At 53.3% G+C, this 21,629-nt stretch overlaps 2 protein-coding genes across 3 annotated transcripts; one reads left to right on the top strand and one right to left on the bottom strand.

Moving 5' to 3' along the window:
• Positions 1–336: 336 nt before the first annotated feature.
• Positions 337–17,454, top strand: NDUFA11 (NADH:ubiquinone oxidoreductase subunit A11). 2 transcript variants are annotated; one of them, XR_003754631.2, is made up of 5 exons: positions 337–484; positions 4,988–5,080; positions 6,417–6,539; positions 9,755–9,848; positions 17,316–17,454. XR_003754631.2 is itself a non-coding variant. In XM_029051853.2 (4 exons), the coding sequence occupies exons 1-4, from the start codon at positions 388–390 to the stop codon at positions 8,922–8,924; spliced, it is 426 nt and encodes a 141-aa protein (XP_028907686.1). In that variant the 5' UTR covers positions 342–387; the 3' UTR covers positions 8,925–9,003. The 2 variants fall into 2 exon arrangements, 1 of the variants encoding a protein (XP_028907686.1); XM_029051853.2 differs by lacking the exons at positions 9,755–9,848; positions 17,316–17,454 and adding an exon at positions 8,812–9,003 and having other exon boundaries at positions 342–484.
• Positions 13,831–16,275, bottom strand: LOC100082293 (retinal homeobox protein Rx1). The gene is made up of 2 exons (XM_001516307.4): positions 15,922–16,275; positions 13,831–15,058 (listed from the first exon to the last, which is right to left on the bottom strand). The coding sequence occupies exons 1-2, from the start codon at positions 16,168–16,170 to the stop codon at positions 14,612–14,614; spliced, it is 696 nt and encodes a 231-aa protein (XP_001516357.1). The 5' UTR covers positions 16,171–16,275; the 3' UTR covers positions 13,831–14,611.
• Positions 17,455–21,629: the final 4,175 nt, after the last annotated feature.

Raw genomic sequence — 21,629 nt, 5'->3', positions numbered from 1 at the left:
CAGCGCTGAGAACAGTGCTCTGCACATAGTAAGCGCTTAACAAATACCAACATTATTATTCTCTGTGCCTCAGTTCCCTCCTCTGGAAAATGGGGATGAAAACTGTGAGCCCCACATGGGACAACCTGATCACCTTGTATCCCCCAGCGCTTAGAACAGTGCTTTGCACATAGTAAGGGCTTAACAAATACCACCATTTTTTTTTTATTTTTACCCCAGCGTTTAGCTCAGCGCGTAAGAAAGACCATTAAATACAACCCAAAAGAGCGGCTCCGGCCCCGCCTCCCTTTTGTCCGTGTCCGGGCCGTGTGCTCAATAAAGTTGCGTGCAGAGGGCGCGCGCTTCTCGCGAGATTCCGCGCTGCCCTTGGCCGAAGGCGGAGGAGTCATGGCGTCGAGGTTAGTGAAGGAATATTGGGATATCCCGGACGGCACCGACTGTCATCGCAAGGCTTATGTCACCACCAAGATGGGCAGCGGCATCGGTGAGAAGGCGGGGGAGAGGGTGTGGGTGCGGGGACACCCGAAGGGAGGCGGGAAGAGGAGAGGACACGGGGGTCACTGCCTCGGAATGAGGGCGTAGAGGACGGCTTCGCTCGCCGTGAGGGGGTTTGGGCTTGCAGGAGAGGAGAGAGAAGCAGCGTGGCTCAGTGGAACGAGCCCGGGCTTGGAAGTCAGAGGTCACGGGTTCGAATCTCATGGAAAGCAGCGTGGCTCAGTGGAAAGAGCGCGGTCTTGGGAGTCAGAGGTCATGGGTTCGAATCCCGACTCTGCCTCTTGTCAGCTGTGTGACTGTGGGCAAGTCACTTCACTTCTCTGGGCCTCAGTTCCCTCATCTGTAAAATGGGGGTGAAGGCTGTGAGCCTCACGTGGGACAATCTGATGACCCTTTATCTCCCCCAGCGCTTAGAACACTGCTCTGCACATAGTAAGCGCTTAACAAGCAAATACCAACGTTAATTAATCTCGGCCCTGCTACTTGTCAGCTGTGTGACTGTGGGCAAGTCACTTCACTTCTCGGGGCCTCAGTTCCCTATCTGGAAAGTGGGGATGAAGACTGTGAGCCTCACGTGGGACAACCTGATGACCCCGTATTTACCCCCGGCGCTTAAAACAGTGCTCTGCACATAGTAAGCGCTTAACAAATACCAACATTACTATTATTATTATTATCCTGCAAAGGAGGCCAAAGCATGCCTTTGAAATGTGTATAAATAGGGGTAGGGTGAGGGTCAGGAGGTCTGAAAAAGGTGGAGTCAGGGGGGCTGAATGTGATGTCCAATAATAATGATGATTATGGTATTTGTTAGGCGCTTACTAAGTACTGTTCTAAGCGTTGGTGGGGGGCTGATACAAGGTGATCAGGTTGTCCCACGTGGGGCTCACAGTCTTCATCCCCATTTTCCAGGTGAGGTGACTGAGGCAGGGATTGTCTCTATCTGTTGCCGAATTGTACATTCCAAGCACTTAGTACAGTGCTCTGCACATAGTAAGTGTTCAATAAATACTATTGAATGAATGAGGAACAGAGAAGTGAAGTGACTTGCCACAGTCACCCAGCTGACAAGTGGCGGAGCCAGGATGAGAACCCATGACCTCTGACTCCCAAGCCCGGGCTCTTTCCACTGAGCCACACTGCTTCTCACTAGACCGTCTTGCCAGCGATATGATTGTGCTTAATGTGTATGGACACGCACACTCTTCCTTCTCTCTCTCTCTCACTCACTCACACACTATCCATCACACTTTGAGAAAGTGGAATTTTAGAAGACTCCACTGTCCGCAAGACTGGAACTGCAGAGGAGGGGAGAGATGCTTAGGTCCTGTCTTCTGACCTTGAGGTGGGGCAGACCTTAGTAGGATCAGAAGTGGGACCAAAAGGTCTCGTGTTCTGCAGTTTCCTGAATGTCTGAGCTAGAGGCGGCCGTTTTCATTATGCCTTCTGCTCAGAGACCACAGCTGTAGAAGAGAAGAGATGCCCGAACTCCATTTTCCTACAATCCTGGTCACTAAATTAATGTATTTATAGGTTGCCTCTGTCTGGGTTGCTTTTTTTTTTTTTAATTTTAGGAATGGGATTTCAGGAGAACCCACCTTTTCCCCCATTTCGGGTCCAGGAACAGTTCCTACATGTAATCCCTTGCTCCTTTCCAATGTCAGCATGGCATCTGGCCTATTCAGGCCAACTTTCAAACAATGTATGTGTGTGTGTACACACACACACACACACACAATTAGTAAGTCAGTCGTATTCATTGAGCGCTTACTGTGTGCAGAGCATTGTACTAAGGGCCTGAGAGAGAACAATATAACAGTAAACAGGCACATTCCCTGTCCACAACAATCTTACAGTCTAGAGGGGGAGATGGATGTTTGCCCATCTTAGTTTGACTCCTGGATCTGGATTGGCAACTTGGAGTAACACAGAGGGAGTTGTGGGGGATGAGGAGGGGGGCGATGTCGGTGCACTGAAAAATAAGGGGAGATTGGAAGGAAGTTGGTGGAGAGATTGGAAAGGGGCAAGGAGACAGAGTGGAAATAGGGCACAATGACGTGAAAACCGCACAAAACCATCAGCTAGTGGTTCTGTGATATCATAGTGGCCGGTGCTGCGTGCAGTTATAATACTAATAACTTGTTAAACACCGTTCTAAGTACTGGAACAGATACATGTTAATCAGGTTGGACACAATCCCTGTCCCACGTGGGGCTCACACTCTTATTTGGCCTGAGAACTTTACTCATTCCTATCTCAGTCAACCAATCTGGTGTATGACCTTGGGTGAGGCATTTCCCTTCTCTGGGCTTCAGTTACCTCATGTGTAAAATGGGGATTGAGACTGTGAGCCCCATGTGGGACAAGGACTATGTCCAACCCTATTTGTGTTTATCCACCCCAGCGTTGAGTACAGTGCCTGGCATGTAGTAAGCACTTAAAAAATAACAATTATTATTATTATTATTATTATTATTTATTGCTTACCATATGGCGAGCACTGTACTAAACACATGAGAGAGTACAGTATAACAGAGTTGGTGGTCACGTTCTCTGCCCATAAGGAGCTTACAGTCTAGATGGGGAGACACATTAAAATAAATTGTGACTATGTACGTAAGTGCTGTGGGGCTGAGGGTGGGGGAAATATCAAGTCCTTGAAAGGTGCAGATATTGTAGTAATACAGTAGTCCAATGATCAGTCTTTTGCCATTCATAGAGACCTCTTAATAAATGCTTGTTAAATCTTACTCATTATTGTCATCGTCACTGGGGCTGACCAAGTACCTACTGTGTACCTAACCCTGTACCAGGCCCTTGGAAAATATACAGAAGAAATAGGACACAATCCCTGCCCTTGCGGTTAGGGTCTGTCTCACATTCCAGCTGAGCAACACAACACTCTGAACGTGCTCCCATCAGGAGCAAATAAACAACCCTCAGAGCCCTGCACACACTGAGCTAAGCCCATGGATTCCAAGCTAACAGGGCTTGGTCAGATGGCATCCTGCTGAACCATGTGGAGTCTTATCAAATCTAGAGTCAGGGGTTCCAGGCAGAAAGGGCCAGCCAGCCGAGCATAGCGTCTTTGACGGTGGTGCCCGAGGATGCATGGCAGAATAGTGTGATGGTTGGTCCACCTTGATCTTTGGACAGTCCAGACTTTTTCTCTCCAGTAACCCATTAATAATAATTATGGTATTTAAGTGCTTACTATGTGCCAAGCACCTTTCTAAGCGCTGGGGTAGCTACAGGGTAATCAGGTTGTCCAACGTAGGGCTCACAGTCTGTAATCCCCATTTCACAGATGAGGTACCTGAGGCACAGAGAAGTTAAGCGGCTTGCCCGAGATCACATAGCAGACAGGTAGCGGAGCCGGGATTAGAACCCACATCCTCCGACTCCCAAGCCTGTGCTCTTTCCACTAAGGCACGCTACTACCGACTTACTGTCCCTACCTTTAGAGAGATCCTTCTTGACCTTATGCTTGTTTTTGGTCGCATGAATTCTTGAGGTAATGAGTTCCTATGTTTACTACCCACTGGGTGAAGAGGTATTTCTTTTGGTCAGTAAATTTAAATTTGATCTCTTTGATCTCTTAGGTTTTAATGGGAATCTGGAGTAGGGGCGGGAATTGCATGTTTGCGAGTTCTTTTATATGGGGTGTAGTGAAAGGTAGAGCTCTGCACAGGCCAAAACAACAGGGTTTCCCACCACCCTGCAAGCAGAGCCAGGCCAGTACTTGATTCTTTCTTTTGTTCAGATCTAGCTGGGCCTGACCTGACTTCTGGGAGGACTAGTTGAAGAGGGAGAGAGAGGTGGGATAGGAGGCGAGGATTCAGCCCAGCCTGGCACATGTACGGCAAACATCTCCACGACCATCGGGTGGGCCAGGGACCATCCACTCCCATAGCCAGAGGAGACCAGACTGGGTGGGGAAGCGTAGGGCAGGATGTGTCCAACCCACTTTTTTCCGTGGCTGGGCCCATGCAGGTTCAAGGTAGGAGAGGATGAGCATGGTGCTAATGTAGGTGAGAATGGGTGGATTTTGGTCCTAATTGTTTGGCCCGGTCAGCCTGGCGGCATCGATTCCCTTTGCGAATGAGGCAGAGGTACGGTTGGAAACTGACTCTTTGGAACAAATCAGGAAACATGGTGATGTGGTCTCGAGAGAAGCGGGTGGCTGATGTGTTCAAAGCAGGCGGTTTACACCCCACCCTGTTTCTGAAATTTGGAGTTGGCCCTCCCCCCGGGATGCGGGCAGGTTCTGAGAGGCTCAGGAAGACTGGAGCTGGGTGAACATGGGCTGGGTGATCCTCACGTGTTGACCCCGACCCGTCTCCTGACTGGGCTCTAAGGTCTGTTGCGGCGCCAAAAAGGAGATGAATCCTGGGGATTTGGGGTTGGTGTGGGAGAGGGTCAAGCGTTCATGGGACGAAAATCTTTGGTAATCTTTGGACTGACCTCCGGATGACCATCTCTCCTCTCACAGGTTTGATTGCCTCGGCTTACAACCTTGTATTTTACCCACCTGAGTCGCTCATCGAAGGAATGCAGAGGGCAGGGAAATACACATTTACCATGGGTAAGAAAATGACATTCTACTGCATGTTTCATAATGCTAGCTCTCGAGTTTGTGAGATGTTTTAGGAGCTCCCTGTCAGGAGGAGGCGGTGGAAGAGGAGGCTGCCAGTGCTGTTTGAAGGGACTAAAGGGGTCACCTGCCACCTCTAAGCACCAACTCTCCAGGGGCAATGGGTTAGCTAGCCCACCTTGCCCCTTGAAGCCGGAGCGGAGCCAGAGTTGGAGCCTAGATGTTGTCTTCACGTTGGCAGGTCGTGATCGGGTCTGGAGCTAGGTCCCAGTTTGTCTCCACTAGTGCCCCATGGAGGTGAACCATCGCCTCACCCCTGAACCCACAGCCAACCCGGGGCATCTACTGAGGTCACGGAGCCAGGCAGGTTCTGCGCCACTCTGCAAGTAGCAGTGGCTCTGGCTCCGTCATAGCTCGTGTGACAGCAGTGGCTGTGGCTTGCTAGTGCCGTGGATGGTGCTGCCACCCCCACCTTGTCCCCGCTGAGTCCCTCAAGCCACTCGTGTGGGCCAAGCATCCTTATGGGATGCCGGGAGCAAGAGGACCCGGCCTTGGGGCCTGGTAAGGAGGAGGAAGGTGGCGGATGAGGAGACAGCCCAACGGGAAGGGTGGTCAGTACCTGTGCCACGTTCTCTTCCCCCGCTCTTTCTCTTTCCTTCTCTTCCACTTCCTCCTACCTTCTTCCTCCCCTCCTAATCGGTAATACTTTGCAGAGCATTGTACTAACCTTTCCTCCCCTCCCTTTTCTCTCTTCTCCTGGAGCTCACAGTCTTAAGGGGGAGGGAGATGTGACCATTTTAGACCTATTTTACAGATGAGGAAATCGAGGCCCAGGGAAGTTAAGTGACTTGCCCAAGAGAAGCAGCGTGGCCTAATGGAAAGAGTCAGAGAACCTTGGGCAACTTGCCCAAGCCCTCAGTTTCCTCAGCTGCAAAATGAATGAGGACTCAATACCTGTACTCCCTCCTACTCAGACTGTGAGCCCCATGTGGGACAGGGACTGTCTCCAACCTGAATAACTTGTATCTACCCCTGCGCTTAAGAACAGTGCTTGACACACAGTAAGCGCTTACAGTTACCACAATGATCATAATAATAAGTGGTCGACCCAACTAGAACCTAGGTCTCCTGATTCCCAGTCCCATGCTTTTCACACTAGGCCCCCGATTGTCCCCAGCATTCTCTCTAGCGGCCTGTTGGATCACCGCCTCCTGATCTTATCCAAACTTTTCTTGAAGCTTTTGACTCTCTTCATACTCCTGCCTTGTGCGTCTTCTCCTGGGCCAGAATTTCATATGCTTCCTCTCCTTTCTTATTCCTACTACAGCTGCAGTCGGCGCAATGTTTGGCATTACTTCCTGTATCAGTGCCCAGGTCCGGGAGAAACCAGATGACCCCCTGAACTACTTCTTTGGCGGTTGTGCTGCAGGACTGACCTTCGGCGTGCGAAGTAAGCCCCGGCCGGCCTTGCCGCTGCTTCTCTATGGTCGTACTTAGTTAGCTTTGTGGTAGCAGGACAGACTTGAAGCAGTGCCATCTGAGGGATGGAACTTTGGACTTGGAAGTGTGTTGGGTGGCTGGGGGGAACACGCTCCTGGTTCTAATCCCACCTCAGTCTGCTAGCATGGCCTTGGGTAAATCACTTTCCCACCTCTGGTCTTCGGCCACGTTGGTCCCAAAAAGGTGACGTTGAATAAGAGCACCCCACTCCCCCGCTTCACGGCACTAAAAACAATTGTGTGAATGTTGGGATGCTTCTGAACGCGAGCGGCACCAGTCTCTCTTTCCATTCTCAAGATGTCCCCTCACTGAATTCTACTCTCATCTTATCCCCTTACTCCCCAACCCCTTCCAAGTTAGCGGGCAGAAGACGTAGTTTCCCTGGTTTTTCCCTAGCTGCTTCAGCCCAGCCAAACCACTTTAATTTCACCCCATGGCAAGATCCTCGATCAAGTCCTCAAACACTCAGTTTGCTCCTCCCCTAGAAGAGCACAAGATATCGAGGAGCATTCAGCATGACTCTGTGAAGAGAACTCATCTGAGCCTGATTTAATTTCCTTCTTTGATTATCCTGACAGACCAGGTAGCCACAACTGAAGGAGGTCATGTAATCTTGCTAGACTTGGCTTTCTATTCCTTCCCAAGTGCTGCCATTCTCAATGATTGGATAGGAAGGTAGGGTCTAGACTGGTGTGCTCAGATGTGGCCACCCTGGAGAATGCAGGCTCTCAGGGATTCCTGGACAGCCTCAGAGAAACACAGATCGAGAATTAGATGCAGACAAACAAATGAGGTAGCGGGTGTGTTTTAAATACCACGAATATGGGGGCTTCTGGTTTTCTTTATAGTGATCTATTTGCAGCCACAGCAAAGTTTTTGTTGAAAACTACTGAACTAAATGATGTTACTGTTAAGAGGGTATGGAGATCTCCCCAGTAGATAGTTCATGATACCTCAGTGTCTCCTCTTCCATACGTTCTGCCCACTGAACCAAATAGCACTGGTTTCTTTAACATTTCTTCCTATAGAAGAAGTCTTTCATGTGAGATCAGTCATCACTATTTCCCATCAGAGTGGCCTTTTGGCCATTTCTCTGCCACAACTCTCTGGGATCCCTCCTGTCCCTCAGCAGCCAAAACCTTCTTCCCATCACTTTTTTAAGTGTGGAAAAGGTACCTTGAACCTTTATCTCACTTTCTCTCTCCCCGCTCGGCCACTGTCCAAACGTCGGGGTGCACATAAACCCTTCCTGAAGCTAACGGGGATACGATTCCGCCGCTTGGAGAAACAGCACGGTGTCTGTCCTCCTTGTCTCCCACCCAGATGGGAGTGTTTCATCTTGTGAGGTGCTCTGTGATACTTGTTAGCTGTGTCTCTCAGCTCCCATTTTGGGAAGGTGGGTTCCAGCCTCCCCATTCCACAGAGGAAGAAGCTGCAGCACGAGGAGGTTAAGTGATTTGCCCAAAGTCAGTCTGAGACAATGGCTGCAAGCAGTTACCAATCCCAGAGGCTACAGGCTCAGATTTCGGATCCATTTTCTGTCCCTCAGGACAGAGATGTGCTGAGGGATGGCCCCGTCCTATGCACTCGAGACTGGGCGGGGCCTTGGGAGCCCCCAAAGGACCCTGGGGCCTCCCCTCATAGGAGCCCACTCGGGCATAGAACAGATTCTTTAAGGAGTCTGCGGGCATCTGGGTCCGGAACCAAACTTCTGGGTAAGCCTCAATGGGCCACAAATCCCCCCTGAGGCTTGAGACATGGGATGGGGTACCCAGTGACCCAAGACTAATGGACTCCCAGCTAGACCACAGCTCCCCCACCTCCCCAGTGGTCGATTGAGTTGCTGTGTGTCCGGAGCTCCAGCTGGAGAGGGGCCGTAGAACCCTGTAGGGCCTGGTCGGGCCAACACTGAGGCAAACTCAGTCGGGGGTTGGTTTTCCCCTGGGTCACCGGGGCTACAGTGGAAGGCCCCTGCCAAGGGCAAGGCCAGACTAACTTCAGGTTTGGCCCGGGCTTGTTTCCGGTCCATTCGCCCTCTGCGATGGCCCAGTGGCCTCTGATCCACCAACTCTGCAGTCTTAGATGGCGCAGTTAAACGTTCACTCTGCCCATTAGAACCCAGGAGACGTGAGTCCTGAAATGGGGAAGTGTCTTGCTTCGTGGTTTCTCGGGCAGTTTGCATTCTGCGCCCAAGCCTGATCCTCTCCTTTGATGTCTTCCAGCTCACAATTACATGACCGGCGCATCAGCCTGCATGTACCTGGGGGTGGCAGCAGCACTATTGAAGATGGGCAAGCTGGAGGGCTGGCAGATAGGGGGACCTCCCCGACTCTAAATGGAAAGAAGAAAGGAACCTTAAAATTTCCTTGCCCTACTCTAATAAATAAAGCTCTCCGTGGTTTGTTTAACAGTGAGTCTCTTCCCTGATCGGCCTGGTTCTTTCTTTGCCTTCCGCCGCAGATAACCCATCGGTGAGAGTGTCCATCCGTGTAGCTGGTGCCTTCTTTTAGAGGTGGGCAGGGGACTCTAAACCCCCTCGCCCAAGTAAGAGGCAGATGCAAGTAACCTGCCTCAGTTCAAACTTCCAGGGGGCTTTTCCTGTCAGTCCTAGATTCACTTCTTCGCTGTGACACACGGGCCAGCCGCTTAAATGTCCCCTGTATCTTCTCCCTCGCCGGTGAAAAGGGGACAGTAACGTGGGGTCTTGATCACCGTTGTCATCGGTGGTATTTCTTGAGCGCTTACTGTGTGCAAAGAACTGTACTAAGCGCTTGGGAGAGTACAGTACAATGGAGTTGGCAAATCACTACAGAAACCAAATAACTACAAAGCACTTACTCTTTAATTGCTTCATCGGTGCTGAAAGAGCCAGATATTCTAGTTTAAGGTGAAAGAGATGGAGGTTGAAGATCTTTGGCCAGATATGTCTGGTGAAGTCTGCTTTGCTGTTGCACTGAGCATCCTAATAGCACTGCTGCCATGGGGGCCGGGTGGGGAGGGGGTCAGGAAATCTTTTAGGAAGCCTCAGTCGAGGTTCTTGGGCTGACTGGTGTTTGCAGGGTGTGTTCGCCATCCGTGTCTGCCCTGGAACTCACCTGTTGGAAGAACAGGTTGGAAGAAAGGGGCTGATGGGCACGCCTCTGGAGAAATGAAATCTCTTTCCAGAGCAGGAGCGTAATGAGGAGAAGACGCCTGACACCTGAAGTGAAGTTGAAGGGGCGAGGAAAAGGAAACTAATCCCAGAATGGCATTCTTTTTGGTGAGTAGCAGGGACAGAGCTCTGTGGTGGACAGAGCCACTTTGACCCTATCAGTCGGTCAGTCGTATTTCTCAAGCACTTACTGTGTGCAGAGCACTGTATTTAAGCGCTTGGGAGAGTACGACACCGTCCGCATTTAGCTCTGGGGCAAAGACAGCCGTGGTGTCTGGGAGGGGCAGGCTAGGAAGCAGCACTGGCTCCCTACTGTCTGATTTGTGAACTCTCCTAAACTCAGAGCTCTCTAAGTCCTTTAGTTAGTTCTTAATTCACCCCCATTGGATCAGAGGTCAGACTTGACCTTAGAACATTAATTGAAGTGGAAAGAGGGGGGCGACAGAGGAAGTGGCTAAAGGCCCAGGAGGCTCGGGCAGACCGGCACTCAGCCACCTGCCCCAAGGAAAAGAGTCATTGCCATTTCCAGACCTTTCCTGTAGCAAGATCTTCAGGACATCCCTCATAAGAACAATGACCTCACCTGACCCTAATTCTCACCCCAGAGGTAGGCTAATTGTAACCATAGCCTGGAACCTAACTCCAACCTAACCTTGAGGTTCCTCTAATCACGATCAAATGGTCAACCCAAGTGGGATGGGAGAGAGCCTGGTGTGGTGTTGGTGGGAGCGGGGAGGTGGGTCAGAAGGGTGGTGGAGTAGAGCTATCTCCCAGCCTACGATGCCCCATCTGCTTCTAGATCCAAGAGGTTCTGTCCCCAGGGCAATTGGAGGCAGCAGACTGACCAAGAGGAAATCGAGGCTAAGGGTGTTGAGAGGGAGCACCACAAGGAGGCTTTCTGCTCTCATGAAGGTGATTGAAGAAGAGGTAGGGGGAGAAGACAGAGTAAGAATGCGAATGAGAGTACTATGGTTGAGGGGAGGTGGGACAGGGAAGAGATAAGGATGTGGGCAAGGGATGAATTCGCTACCCCCGAATTGGTTAAGGTGGCGGTTTTGGGTTGATGAGGTTAATTCAACTCCGGGGGAAAAATGAGAGAAATAATCAGATTACAGGGGTGATTGAAGAGAGAGGGGATTACCAAGATCAGTGGGACAAGCAATCAGTTTGTTTGGGGGTTTAACCAAATCTGTCCTTCTCTCCCTTCTGCCTACTTCTCGCACCAGGATTCCCAATAACCTGAAAGACTGGGGAGCCGTGACTCTTGGGTTCCCTTCCTACTTTGTGTCCCTGGTCCATCAGGTGACTCCAGATGACTGGAGTAGGGAAGTGGAGGGGTTCCTATCCCCTTCCCCCCCCGCCGCCCCTGCCATTATTGAGTCTCCTGACCCTTCCACAGCACCTCCTGGGCATCATGGGATGGATGATGCAAGGGGAAGGGTCTCTTCATCGCAGCCATTTTGCTCTCCCCACAGCCCCCAGGCACTGTGCCCTTGCAGGACGGGCGGGGGTCTTCTCCCACACAATTGGCTCCACTCAAACTTTTCATTGCTTCCCACCCCTTCACTGGGTTCAGGGCATGCTGTCAGAGAACCTCGCCAGATCCCATGGACACAAAGGAGAGGTGGGGTCACAGTCCCTCTGGGGAGACGACCGGGCAATCATAGCAGGCGAGCTGGTACTGCGCCTATAAAGATGCCTGCCCTAGCAAAGACCGGTATCTGTCTCCCTCCTCCTGTTCCACTAGGGACTAAGGGGCCAGGTAGGTGGGCCTGAGTCAGGCCCAACAACCCCGGCCTACATTAGGCTGGGCCAAGCTGAGCTGGACTGGCTGGGAGAGACTCACCGTGGCCCTTTCCCCTCACCTCCCCTCACCTGGAGCGCAGAAGACCGTTTCCTCTGTGGCGGGCATGCTGGGTGCTCTGACAGGCTCCCGCAGGTACTGCCAGGATTGGGGCCCGACAAGGGAGGCCCTGACCTAATTAAGAGCACCGCCATCTGAGAGGGCAGAGCTTGAAGCGGGGGAGGGGTGCAAGATGGGCTCCATTCTTTCCCCTTTTGTTAAGACTTGAAAGGCTGAGGCTCCTGAGACCCAACTAGAGGGGCCCTGACCCTGCTGGCCCCCGGCTACCCTACTGGGACCAGAGCCCAGGCCCCGGCCAGGGCCACGGAGGGGCCTGGGTTGGCTCACGTGGGAATCACGCCTCCGCTACTCCCAAATCAAACCCAATTAATTCCACTTTGTTAGCCTCATTATCTCCACTCAGAGGCAGCCTCCCCTGGAGGGGCAGCTTTAAGCCTGGCCCATTATCCAGGAGTAGTTGGGGGTGGTGGGACATGGGGGGGGTCAGGGGAAGAGCATTGATTATGCATTTAAGTAGTCATTAAAGATTTAATTGCAGTTAACAAGCTGGCCCAAGACTTGAGGCTCCTCTTGGGTTTGGTGAAGCAGCTGGTGGGTGCAGGGCTATGTCTGGGTAGAGAGCAGTGGAGATGACTGCGGGTGGGGACAGGCTGTTAGAAATTACGATAATAACCGTGACCGAGGTATTCGTTAAACACTATGCGCCAAGCACCGTACTAAGCGCTGGGGCAGATACAAGGTAATCAGGTCCTACGTGGGGCTCCCGGCCTAAGTAGAAGGGAGCACAGGTATTGAATCCCCATCGTGTGATGTGGTAGCTGAGGCCCAGAGAAATGAAGTGACTTGCCCAAGATCACACAGCCGAGTGGCCGAGCCAGAATTAGAGCCCAGGTCCTCTGACTCCCAGGCCCAGGCTCTTTCCGCTAGTCCATGCTGCTTGCTGGGCAGCCTTGAGCAAGTTGTTGCCCCTCTCTTCCCAGCCCTGTTTTCTTTAAGGCATCAATCACATTGGTGGGAAAGGAGTCTAGCAGGGCTCTTGGCAAGTCACTGAGCCCCTTGCCCTCTTCTGTGGTGGTTGGGGAGAACCTGCCTCCTCTCTTCCCTCTACCCTTCCCAGCATCGAGAAGCAGTCTGACCTAGTGGATAGAGCACGGGCCCGGGAATCAGAAGGGCCTGGATTCTAATCTGCCATGTGTCTGCCGTGTGACCTTGGGCAAGTCACTTCTCTTTGCCTCAGTCACCTCATCTGTAAAATGGGGATGAAGACTGTGAATCCTCTATGGGACAGCGACCGTGACCGACCTGATTATCTTGTATCTCTCCCAGTGCTTAGTACAGTGCCTAAAAAAAAATCAACCCAGGAAACAGTTTCTGGGCTCAAGGAAGGCGAGCCCAGAGGGGAGATGGGGTTACCAGGCAGAGGAATCAGGGCCAACGGTAAGGTGCCAGCAGCGGGCATAGAATGTCTAGGTACAAAGAGAAAGCCTAGGGACAGGGCTAGGTGGGGGAAAAAGAGATCCATAGCCATCATCGGCCCCCTGGGGCAGCCACAGCCCGAATGTCCTCAGACCCCGTCGACGTCCAGTGCTTTCTCTGGCCACCCACTGCCCCCTCCTCCTGGGTTCCTTGTGTCAAGCCTCAGCTTTTCCTCTAGCCAAACTGCTCTCCTCAGAATTGCCCCCCGAGGTTAATATGTTGCCACTGGAGCAATTAGGCAGGTTCTCCGCCCACTGCCTCTGCCCCGGTCCGGAGTGACGGGAGAACAGATTGCTCTTGACAAGCCTCTGGGGACGGGACACCGACTGTTGTGGCCACAACAATGGGCAGTGAGGAGATGAGGCCTGGGAGTTGCGTAGCCCGGAAACCGGCGTTAGCCAGCCAGGCGTGGAATGGGGCCAGAGCAGTTGCGGGATTTCGGTTCTGGGGCAAAGGGGAGCCACCAGGGACGGGGGAGTCGCAGTTCCCTCATGCAGGGTGGCTTCTGGCCCCTGCAGCTCAGGTTTCCCGGGCAGGTTGAGCCTTGAGTGACCGGAGATGGCTGCATTTCCCTGATGGGGACTACTGGGGATGCCCTGCAGGAAGAAGCCAGGCTACCGGTCAACCACCAAGCGGCCTACCTGCCCCCTACCCCATTGGATGACAGGAATTGGGCTGGGGCACGCAAAGCACGGAGCGAGTCTGGATCGGCCGCTTTGCCTTGTGAACTTTACTGGGATCCCAGTCGTAGTGTCAAATGCTGACAGCCTCCACGGCACCGACAGCACCAGGAAAACGGTCCTCTTGACCCCCTCGCTGATACCCTAGGCCTCTCTAGTTGGGCCAGTGAAACCTGCAAGCAATTAAACTGCTCAAGAAGGTGACGGAAGAGAACCGCCAGCAGGATACCGGTGGGGCCGTCGTGCCAGCGTTTCCTTTGGAATGCAGGGGGTGAAAGGAGGCGGTGATTTGAGGAAGAGAGGCAGGGAGAGACTGCAAGAACTAGGAGGGGAAGGGCTTCGGAGAGTTTACTGGCCAGAAGGTCGCCATTTCTGGGAAACGTTCAGGTCTCGTCAGAGACCTGGAATGAGTGAGGCTGGGAGTCCCACTCCCAAACCACGGGGACCATGTCTCCCCTATCCCCCATGGAGTTAGCACCGATGCCGGAGAGCCCAATGTAACCGGACCGGCTTATCCCATGCCAGCTGGGACTTCAGGCCTGCAGGCTTAGTCCGTGGGTAAGGGGCATTCCCCTCTTTCCTCTCCTCAGCCCCTGGGGAAATCCCAGTCCCTTCCTCAGGCCAGGAGGAAAACGCTCCCGTTCTTCACCTCGAGAGAACTGTCTGCTTGGGGTGGTTTTCCCCATCGTTGGGCCCTGCCTGGCTGCCCCAGAACTGCCCTCGTGGCCTCCCTTTGCCCCTCCCCCGCCATTCCAGTGCCCTGGTTTCCCCCGAAGCAAGCATTGGACGGGGCCCCTTCCCTAGAATTTCCCTTTCCTCGAAGCAAGGGGCAAGGGAGGGAGTCGGGGCCTTCAGATGGGTTGCCAGGTCTTATCTATCGTCTGAATGTGCTCTTTGGCCTTCATGCGCAAAGAGGCGATGCTGGAGCTGCGCTGCTCTGCCTCTTCCAGAGGGAACTTGTCCACAAAAGTGGAGGGGGGACACTGGTAGGAGGTGGGGGCCATAGGCTGCAGGGGCTGGGCCATGGACGGGGGGCCACTGAGGAAAGAATGGGTGCTATAGGGGGGCTGCAGGCCCTGAGCCGGCCCCAGGAAGCCTGGGATGGCGTGGACGGCGGCAGCTCCGGAGAGGGGGGACGTCAACCAGGGATCCAGGGGGAGAGGGCCGCCCACGGGGCCGACGCTTGGAGCCACGGTGGGTCGGCTGAAGGACAACATGGGGGTGTCGTGGAGCTTCGTGGAGCTGGCCTCCATCTTCTCCTGCCTTCGCCATTTGGCCCGGCGGTTCTGAAACCAGACCTGCGGGGGTCAGGGGGGAGATTGATTGCATTAAACCAGAGGGCACCCAGACCAACCCCGCCGGGGAACGAGAATGCTCAAAAAACCCCCAGTGGGCCGGAATCTCAAAAAATCCATGGGCGGGAGGATCGGCCGAAGGCAAGTGAAAGACGGAGAAGGACTGGGGTTTGGGATTAGGCTGGGCTGAAGGTTGTAATCCAGGCCAAGGTAAGAGTTAGGATTTGAGGTAGAATATCACGAGCCCTCAAAGTGAGGCTGCTTTAAAGTCAGGTTCAACGGGCGAGTACCGCATTGCCCTTATTCTGTGTTTTCCGTGGAAGTGGCGGACAGCCGGCGATCGCCTCCGGGTCATAACCCTTCAGAGACTCGAAGACCGATGCTGATCTGTGGGTAGGTGCCCTCCAGAGCTGAAGATGGCACACCTGATTACAGGGATCAGTGTGGGTGCAGGGGAGACTGAAAAGACAGGGCAGGCCACCAACAGTTCCTGCAGCTTCAACCACTCTCCGGCACCGTTTGCAGTTTTCGACTGCCTCAGGCTCCGATCCTGTCCATAGCTTTTCTCAGAGAAAGGTGCCCGCTAGCACCCTACTCAAGATCCCTGGCATCCTAGAATCCTCGAGCTGGACGAGGACCATTCCTCAGCCTCCATGCCATCTGGTAGGTCACTCTGCCCGAATGGATGAGCGGATCCTGTTATAAAGACTTCTAGACAAAGGGCTTCCACACCTTCCCTCGGCCACCCCCTCTCTCCTGGGGACCAGGCGGGAGGAGCGGGGAGCGACAATCAGGGGAGCTGGTATGTGGATGGAGCGGGGGGGACTGGGAGTGGGGGTTGCAGCGCCATTCCTGGGACCTCTCACCTGCACCCGAACCTCCGGCAGGTTGACCTTCAGAGCAAGCTCCTCGCGGCTGTAGACGTCAGGGTAGTGGGATTTCTCGAAAGCGCGCTCCAGCTCGTGCAGCTGGTAGGTGGTGAAGGTGGTGCGGTTCCGTCGGTGTTTTTTCTTCGGGGGCTCCTCGCCGGGCAGAGCCCCCAGGGGACTCCCCCCAGAGCCGTCTCCGTTCTTCCGCAGCTCTTCCAGCTCCTCCTCACACTTGTTCAGAAACATGGCCGAGCCTGAGCGGGGAGGCTGGAGGCTGGGGCCCACAGGCAAAAGAAGCAGGCGTCCCAGCCAGTTCCGAGAGGCCTGGAAGAGTAACTAGTAGCCGGAAGGGAGTCAGCTCCTCCGTGTCCCCTCTGGGGAAAGGCAGCAAGAGGAGTTTCAGTTAGCTGTTTTGACAAATCTGACCGAAAGCATTCTCTAGCTCTTGAAAAAGAATGTAGGAGAGGACTGTGGTTTCTCTCACTGGCCTCTTAAGAAGAAGCCCTGCTCGAAGGTAGGTAGGGGATGGAAAAGATGGCCTAAGCTGGGGGGAATCTGCTTCTCTAACTTCTATGTTCTCTTGACTGTGAGCTGGTTGTGGGCAGGGAATGCGTCTACCAACTCTTTTAGATGGTAGTTTCTCAACCGCTGGTATGGTGCTCTGCACGCAGCACTCACCAAATACCACTGATTGACTATAACTCTCAAAGGCTCTGAAACTCTGGGGCAAAGGGACTTGGGGTTTCAGGAACTGAGTTCTGATTGGACTGGAGAGACTGAGGGGTGTCCTTTCATTCATTCAGTTCTATTTTTTGAGCGCTTACTGTGTGCAGAGCGCTGTACTAAGCTCTTTCCAAAAGAGGTGATCAAATGCCTTTCTGAGGCACCTCGTCCCAGGATCCCCTGCCCCTTCCTGGTTAGAAGATCAATTCTTGCCCAGAGGCTGAACGGCCCAGGTGTGGCATGGCTCAAGGTACTGGTTGGAAATAACGCAAAAATGAGAGGTGGCTAATCCGGGTCCACCAAGGACAGAACCGGAAGGAATGGTCAGCAAGAAGGGCTGAGAATAGAGCTGGTCAGATCCAAGAAAAGGCCCTCTCCCTGCCTGGAGGGACTCCACTGCTCCCCCCCAGGGAAACAGATCCTTTAGAGGCGCTGGCACCTGACCTGCATTAAGGCAGGGGGACAGGTGGTATGTCAATCATTCAGTGGTATTTCTTGAGCACTTAACGTGTGCAGAGCGCTGTACCGAGTGCATGGGAGAGTACAACAGAACAGAGTCGATAGGCACGTCCCCTGCCCAAAAGGAGCTTACAGCCTAGAGGCGAGCTTATAGCCTAAGCTCCTCTGAAGGACCTGAATACCCTGCTCTCACCCTCTTTCATTTCCAGGCCTACCGTACCAGTGTCCTTTCTCCATCTTCCTGGCCCTCTCTGGCTGAACTAATGAGCTCGGACCCCTGTGTGTGATAGGCATTTTCAACCTGAAGACAGTGAGTGTTAAGCTTTTTATCCTGCCAGCTGAAATCTTTCTGCTGCATTTGCTGCGGATTAAGGGCTGTTTTTATCTGCGTTTAAATAAAACAAACCCGCACAAACCCACCGACACTAACCCCATCGTAATCCTAGTAGGCCCAAGCCCCTGGGAGCTGATTGTCCTGCCCAGGGGCAGGGCTGGCTGTGGGGGGTGGGGAGTGGAGGGGATAAAGAGAAGGGGCTGCTTGGCTCAACAGGACATTATAGTTATAACCTAGTAGAATGCAGTTTGGCTTGAGCTCTCCCTTCTCTTCTCCCTCACTTCCCTACCTGCCCAGCACTGGTCCCCATAGCCCCCCACGCCTCTTACCCGCTCTTGCCTAGGCACCCCCAGTAGTGTGCCCCGGCTTGGGCTCTGCTCCTCCAAGGAAACCTGCCCATCAACCCCCGTCCAGTCCCCTCCCATCTCTATGACAAGACATATACCGATCCCCGCCTGCCCCCACCCTTCCCTTTGCCAAACTGTGCGCCCTTCCCTTCTTCAAACGAATTCTTGCCAAAATCTCACCTCTTCAGGAAGTCTTCCTGAAATGACTCCACCTGCCTCAGGTCACAACTCCTCCAATAATCCCCTAGCATTTGTGTATATCTGTTCGATCATTGGTATTTATTGAGCATCTACTGTGTGCAGAACACCGTACCTAACGGTTGGGAAAGTACAACACAAGAGAGTTGGAAAGGAGCTTACCTTATACAGGGGGAGACAGACATTCAAATCAGGAATTGGGGAAACAGTAGAGCATAAGGACATTTGCAGAAGTGCCGTGGGGTTGGGGTGAGTAGCAAAGTTCTGTTGGCCGGCTGTAGTTGATTTAGTCATTTAGATGTTTCCTTTAATTTAGTAATGTCCTGTCTCCCCCATGAATTTATCAGCTTCTTGTGGGCAGGGACGGCATCCTCTCTGTCCTTCCACATAGTACCTATTCCACAGCTCTCACACCCGGTGGCTGTCCCAATTCAGACTGATGGTGATTTAGGATCGTTTTAGGGTCCCCAAGACATTGGCTTTGAGATCTCTAGGTGCTCCCTGCCTCGGACTCCTGGAAAACAACAGCGGGGTAGGAACAAAGGACCGGAGGCCCGTAAACCCCAGGAAGGTAGAAGTAACTGGCAAATAGGCATCTGCTATTTGGGGATCGGGGATCGGGGGGGTGGGAGGGAATGAAGACAGCATGGGACGCCGGGTTCCTAGCTGTGGGTGAAGGTGCTGAAAACTATTTGCACTGGACTCCCAGCCTTGCTCACTCCAGGACACCCACAAGCCCGAGAGCCTCCAAGCAGAGATGCAAAAAGCTACGTGTTTTCCAGGGTGGCTGAAAAGCCTCCAAATGGGGTCTTTTCGACCCAATTAGCTCTTCGAAGACTTCCCTGAGCCCATCCTGTTGCTCCCCACCAGCAGTCCCATTCCCTTTCTGACTTCACAGTCAGTGCAAGTGGCACCTACATAAGCAACAAGTGTCCCATCTGTCCTCACATGCACATTCTGCCTCTCATGCCCCTCTCTTCCCTTCCCCCATCCCTTTCAGCAGACTGGGCAAAAGTTATGGGATATCTCCTGGCTCCAAGTTGGGAGAGGAGTCCCTAGAGAGTCAAAGTCTTAATAATAATAATAATAATGTTGGTATTTGTAAAGCGCTTACTATGTGCCTAGCACTGTTCTAAGCACTGGGGTAGACACAGGGGAATCAGGTCGTCCCACGTGGGGCTCACAGTCTTAATCCCCATTTTACAGATGAGGGAACTGAGGCACAGAGAAGTTAAGTGACTTGCCCACAGTCACACAGCCGACAAGTGGCAGAGCTGGAATTCGAACTCATGAGCCCTGACTCCAAAGCCCGTGCTCTTTCCACTGAGCCACGCTGCTTCTCCAAGTGAGGGGGATGTCAGGACCATCCCCACCCTGGGTGGGATGCAGAGCAAAGCCTCCTGCTGGCTTCGGCCCAGGCACGGCACCGAAACCAAAGTGGTTTCTCTCTAGAAAACGATGCCCGCTCCCACCCTTCAGCAGCACATTCCCTCCGGACCACATCAGAGCCGAAAGCCTGGTCAGGTCCCTGTTGAGACTCTCCCCTCTCTGGCCCCCCCTCGTCAGGCCGATCGCTCCTTATGTTGTCTGAGCTAAGGAAGGGAAAGTCAGCTGCACGGGAGCTTCTCCGACCCCCGCTTCCCTTCACCTACCTGCCTGAGCCGACCCGGCTCCCTCAGCAGCTTCTGCTCCCGGACAACTGGGTCCACATCTGAGATGGAAGAGAAGTACAGTGTGTGAGGGCAGGAGGGCAGAAGAGATGGCCTTAGTCCAGGATTTCTAGCTGGGCCAAAGGTCTCTCCCTCCCCCTCAGCTCCTCTCCTTTGGTTTGAGTGCTATTACTCTCTTGGCTCCCTCACATTCTGCATTTTCTACTTGTCTCTTTGTCTCTGTTTCTTCTTTATCTCCTAGGGGCAGGGGGATGGGGAGGCTGAGGATCGTGGTGGCTCGGCACTGTGTTCCCTATGTTTCCTCAGCTTGGCAACCCTCCCAGAGGAGGGGAGGGGGAATTACCCCCGCTCCTGTGACACCCTCCTCCCCACCCCCAGCACACCAGCACTCCATGCCAGATATTCTCTGCAGGGAGGTCAGGCAGAGGGTTGGGGAGAGTGAGGAGCAGAGCAGAGAACAGTTTGGGAGATGATGGAGGGACAGACATTACATTCCCTTTTCAGCTCATCCTGAAAGTTGACTCCCAGAAATCTCTTCCTCGCTGAGGTGCACAGAGCAGGAATGAATGGCACGGCCTGCCCTGCTGGAATTGCCCAAATGAGCAGTGAATGGCTGTTTTCCGGGCTTCCCGACCAAGCCCCCCAGTGAGGAGGAGATGTGCCTCCCGTGGAGTCCACAGCCAGTCAGAGGCTGCCTCTGCCTTGGAGTCAGAGAGTCTCTCTCCCCATCCCCACAACTCTGTTCCTGTCTCCTTTGCTCTCCCCTCAACAGAGAGAAATCCTCAAACCCAGTGGTTGGGAAAGAGGGATTTTTCTAAGAGTCTCAAAGCCAACTTCTCTTAGCAAAGGAATCCAGCTCCCACAACGCCAACCTCACTCGCCCACCTGACCTGGTTCCCGCTGTAGAGATGGGGAACGAGGTCGCTCCTCTTTCAAGGACCCTGAATCATGGATCTGAATTGATTCCGCTGGCCCCGGGGGTAGCCAGGGTAGCCCGCTTTGACCCGCTGCCTCTGTCTTTGGCCAATCTAATGGAGCAGCCTCCCGCCCCCGCGGGGTGCTGGTCTAGGGGAGATGCCTGGTGTTCTGCTGTCCCAGAGCTGGAGGTTTAAGATGTTAAGAACTAAGACTAATGATGAAGGAAATGAAAGGGGCCAGGGAAGGCTGGACTTCAAGTACTCTTCTCTTGGGTCCTCTGACTCTTGACTGTCTTCCTCTCTCTTAGGGCCCTGGGCTCAGACTTGGAGCATTAGACCTGAGGCCCAGAACTCAGTGGGCACTGTCTTCTAGGGAAGGCCACTTGAGTGTAGGGGAGAGGGAGATTAAAGGTTAGGGTGAGGGGGGTTGGGGAGAGGCAGCCAGAGCCTTTGAAGCTGTTCCCCAATCCTGCCGTCCTGTCTCTCTTGCCAACCCATCCAGATTCAGTCAGTCCCCTCCCTCCCCATAGGTCCTAGGAGGCTATGTTTTCGGACCAGGGGTCCTTCCATCCAAATGTCTCTCTTCCCCCTACCTAATCCCTACTTCCTCCACCTGACAGAAAAAGGAGAGCAAAGCAGTTACCTTCTGGGACAGGCGGCAAGTCAAACAAACAGCTCAGACTCTGAAATCCCCCTTGTTGGCAACCGGCAGTCCCTTCAGCCTCCCGATTTGCCACACAACCGCTCACTAGAGCTCCAGAGAATCTTTATTTAGTCTTGCAGATGTCACTGGTCCTTCTAGATTGGAAAGGAGTCCAGGGGATTAGAGCGAGGTGATTAATTGGAGGCCTTCCCCTTTAAGAATGATTGACAGCTGCTTTCCGGACAAGTAATTGCTCTAAATGTTCCTCCAATTGGGGGTGGGGGTGGGCAGGAGGAGGGAGCCTGCTGGGATGGATGGACCGAATCGGCCTTGGCTTCGCTGACCGATCGTCTCCCACACAAAGGAGCCTGGTCTTCTCATTCTGGGAGTGAAGAGAGTGTGCCACTTTGGGGT

The sequence above is a fragment of the Ornithorhynchus anatinus genome, chromosome X1 (assembly GCF_004115215.2).
Source record: "Ornithorhynchus anatinus isolate Pmale09 chromosome X1, mOrnAna1.pri.v4, whole genome shotgun sequence".
NCBI classification, from domain to species: Eukaryota; Metazoa; Chordata; class Mammalia; order Monotremata; family Ornithorhynchidae; genus Ornithorhynchus; species Ornithorhynchus anatinus.
The sequence above is the reverse complement of the archived record's forward strand: the minus strand, read 5'-3'. Positions and strand labels throughout refer to the sequence as shown.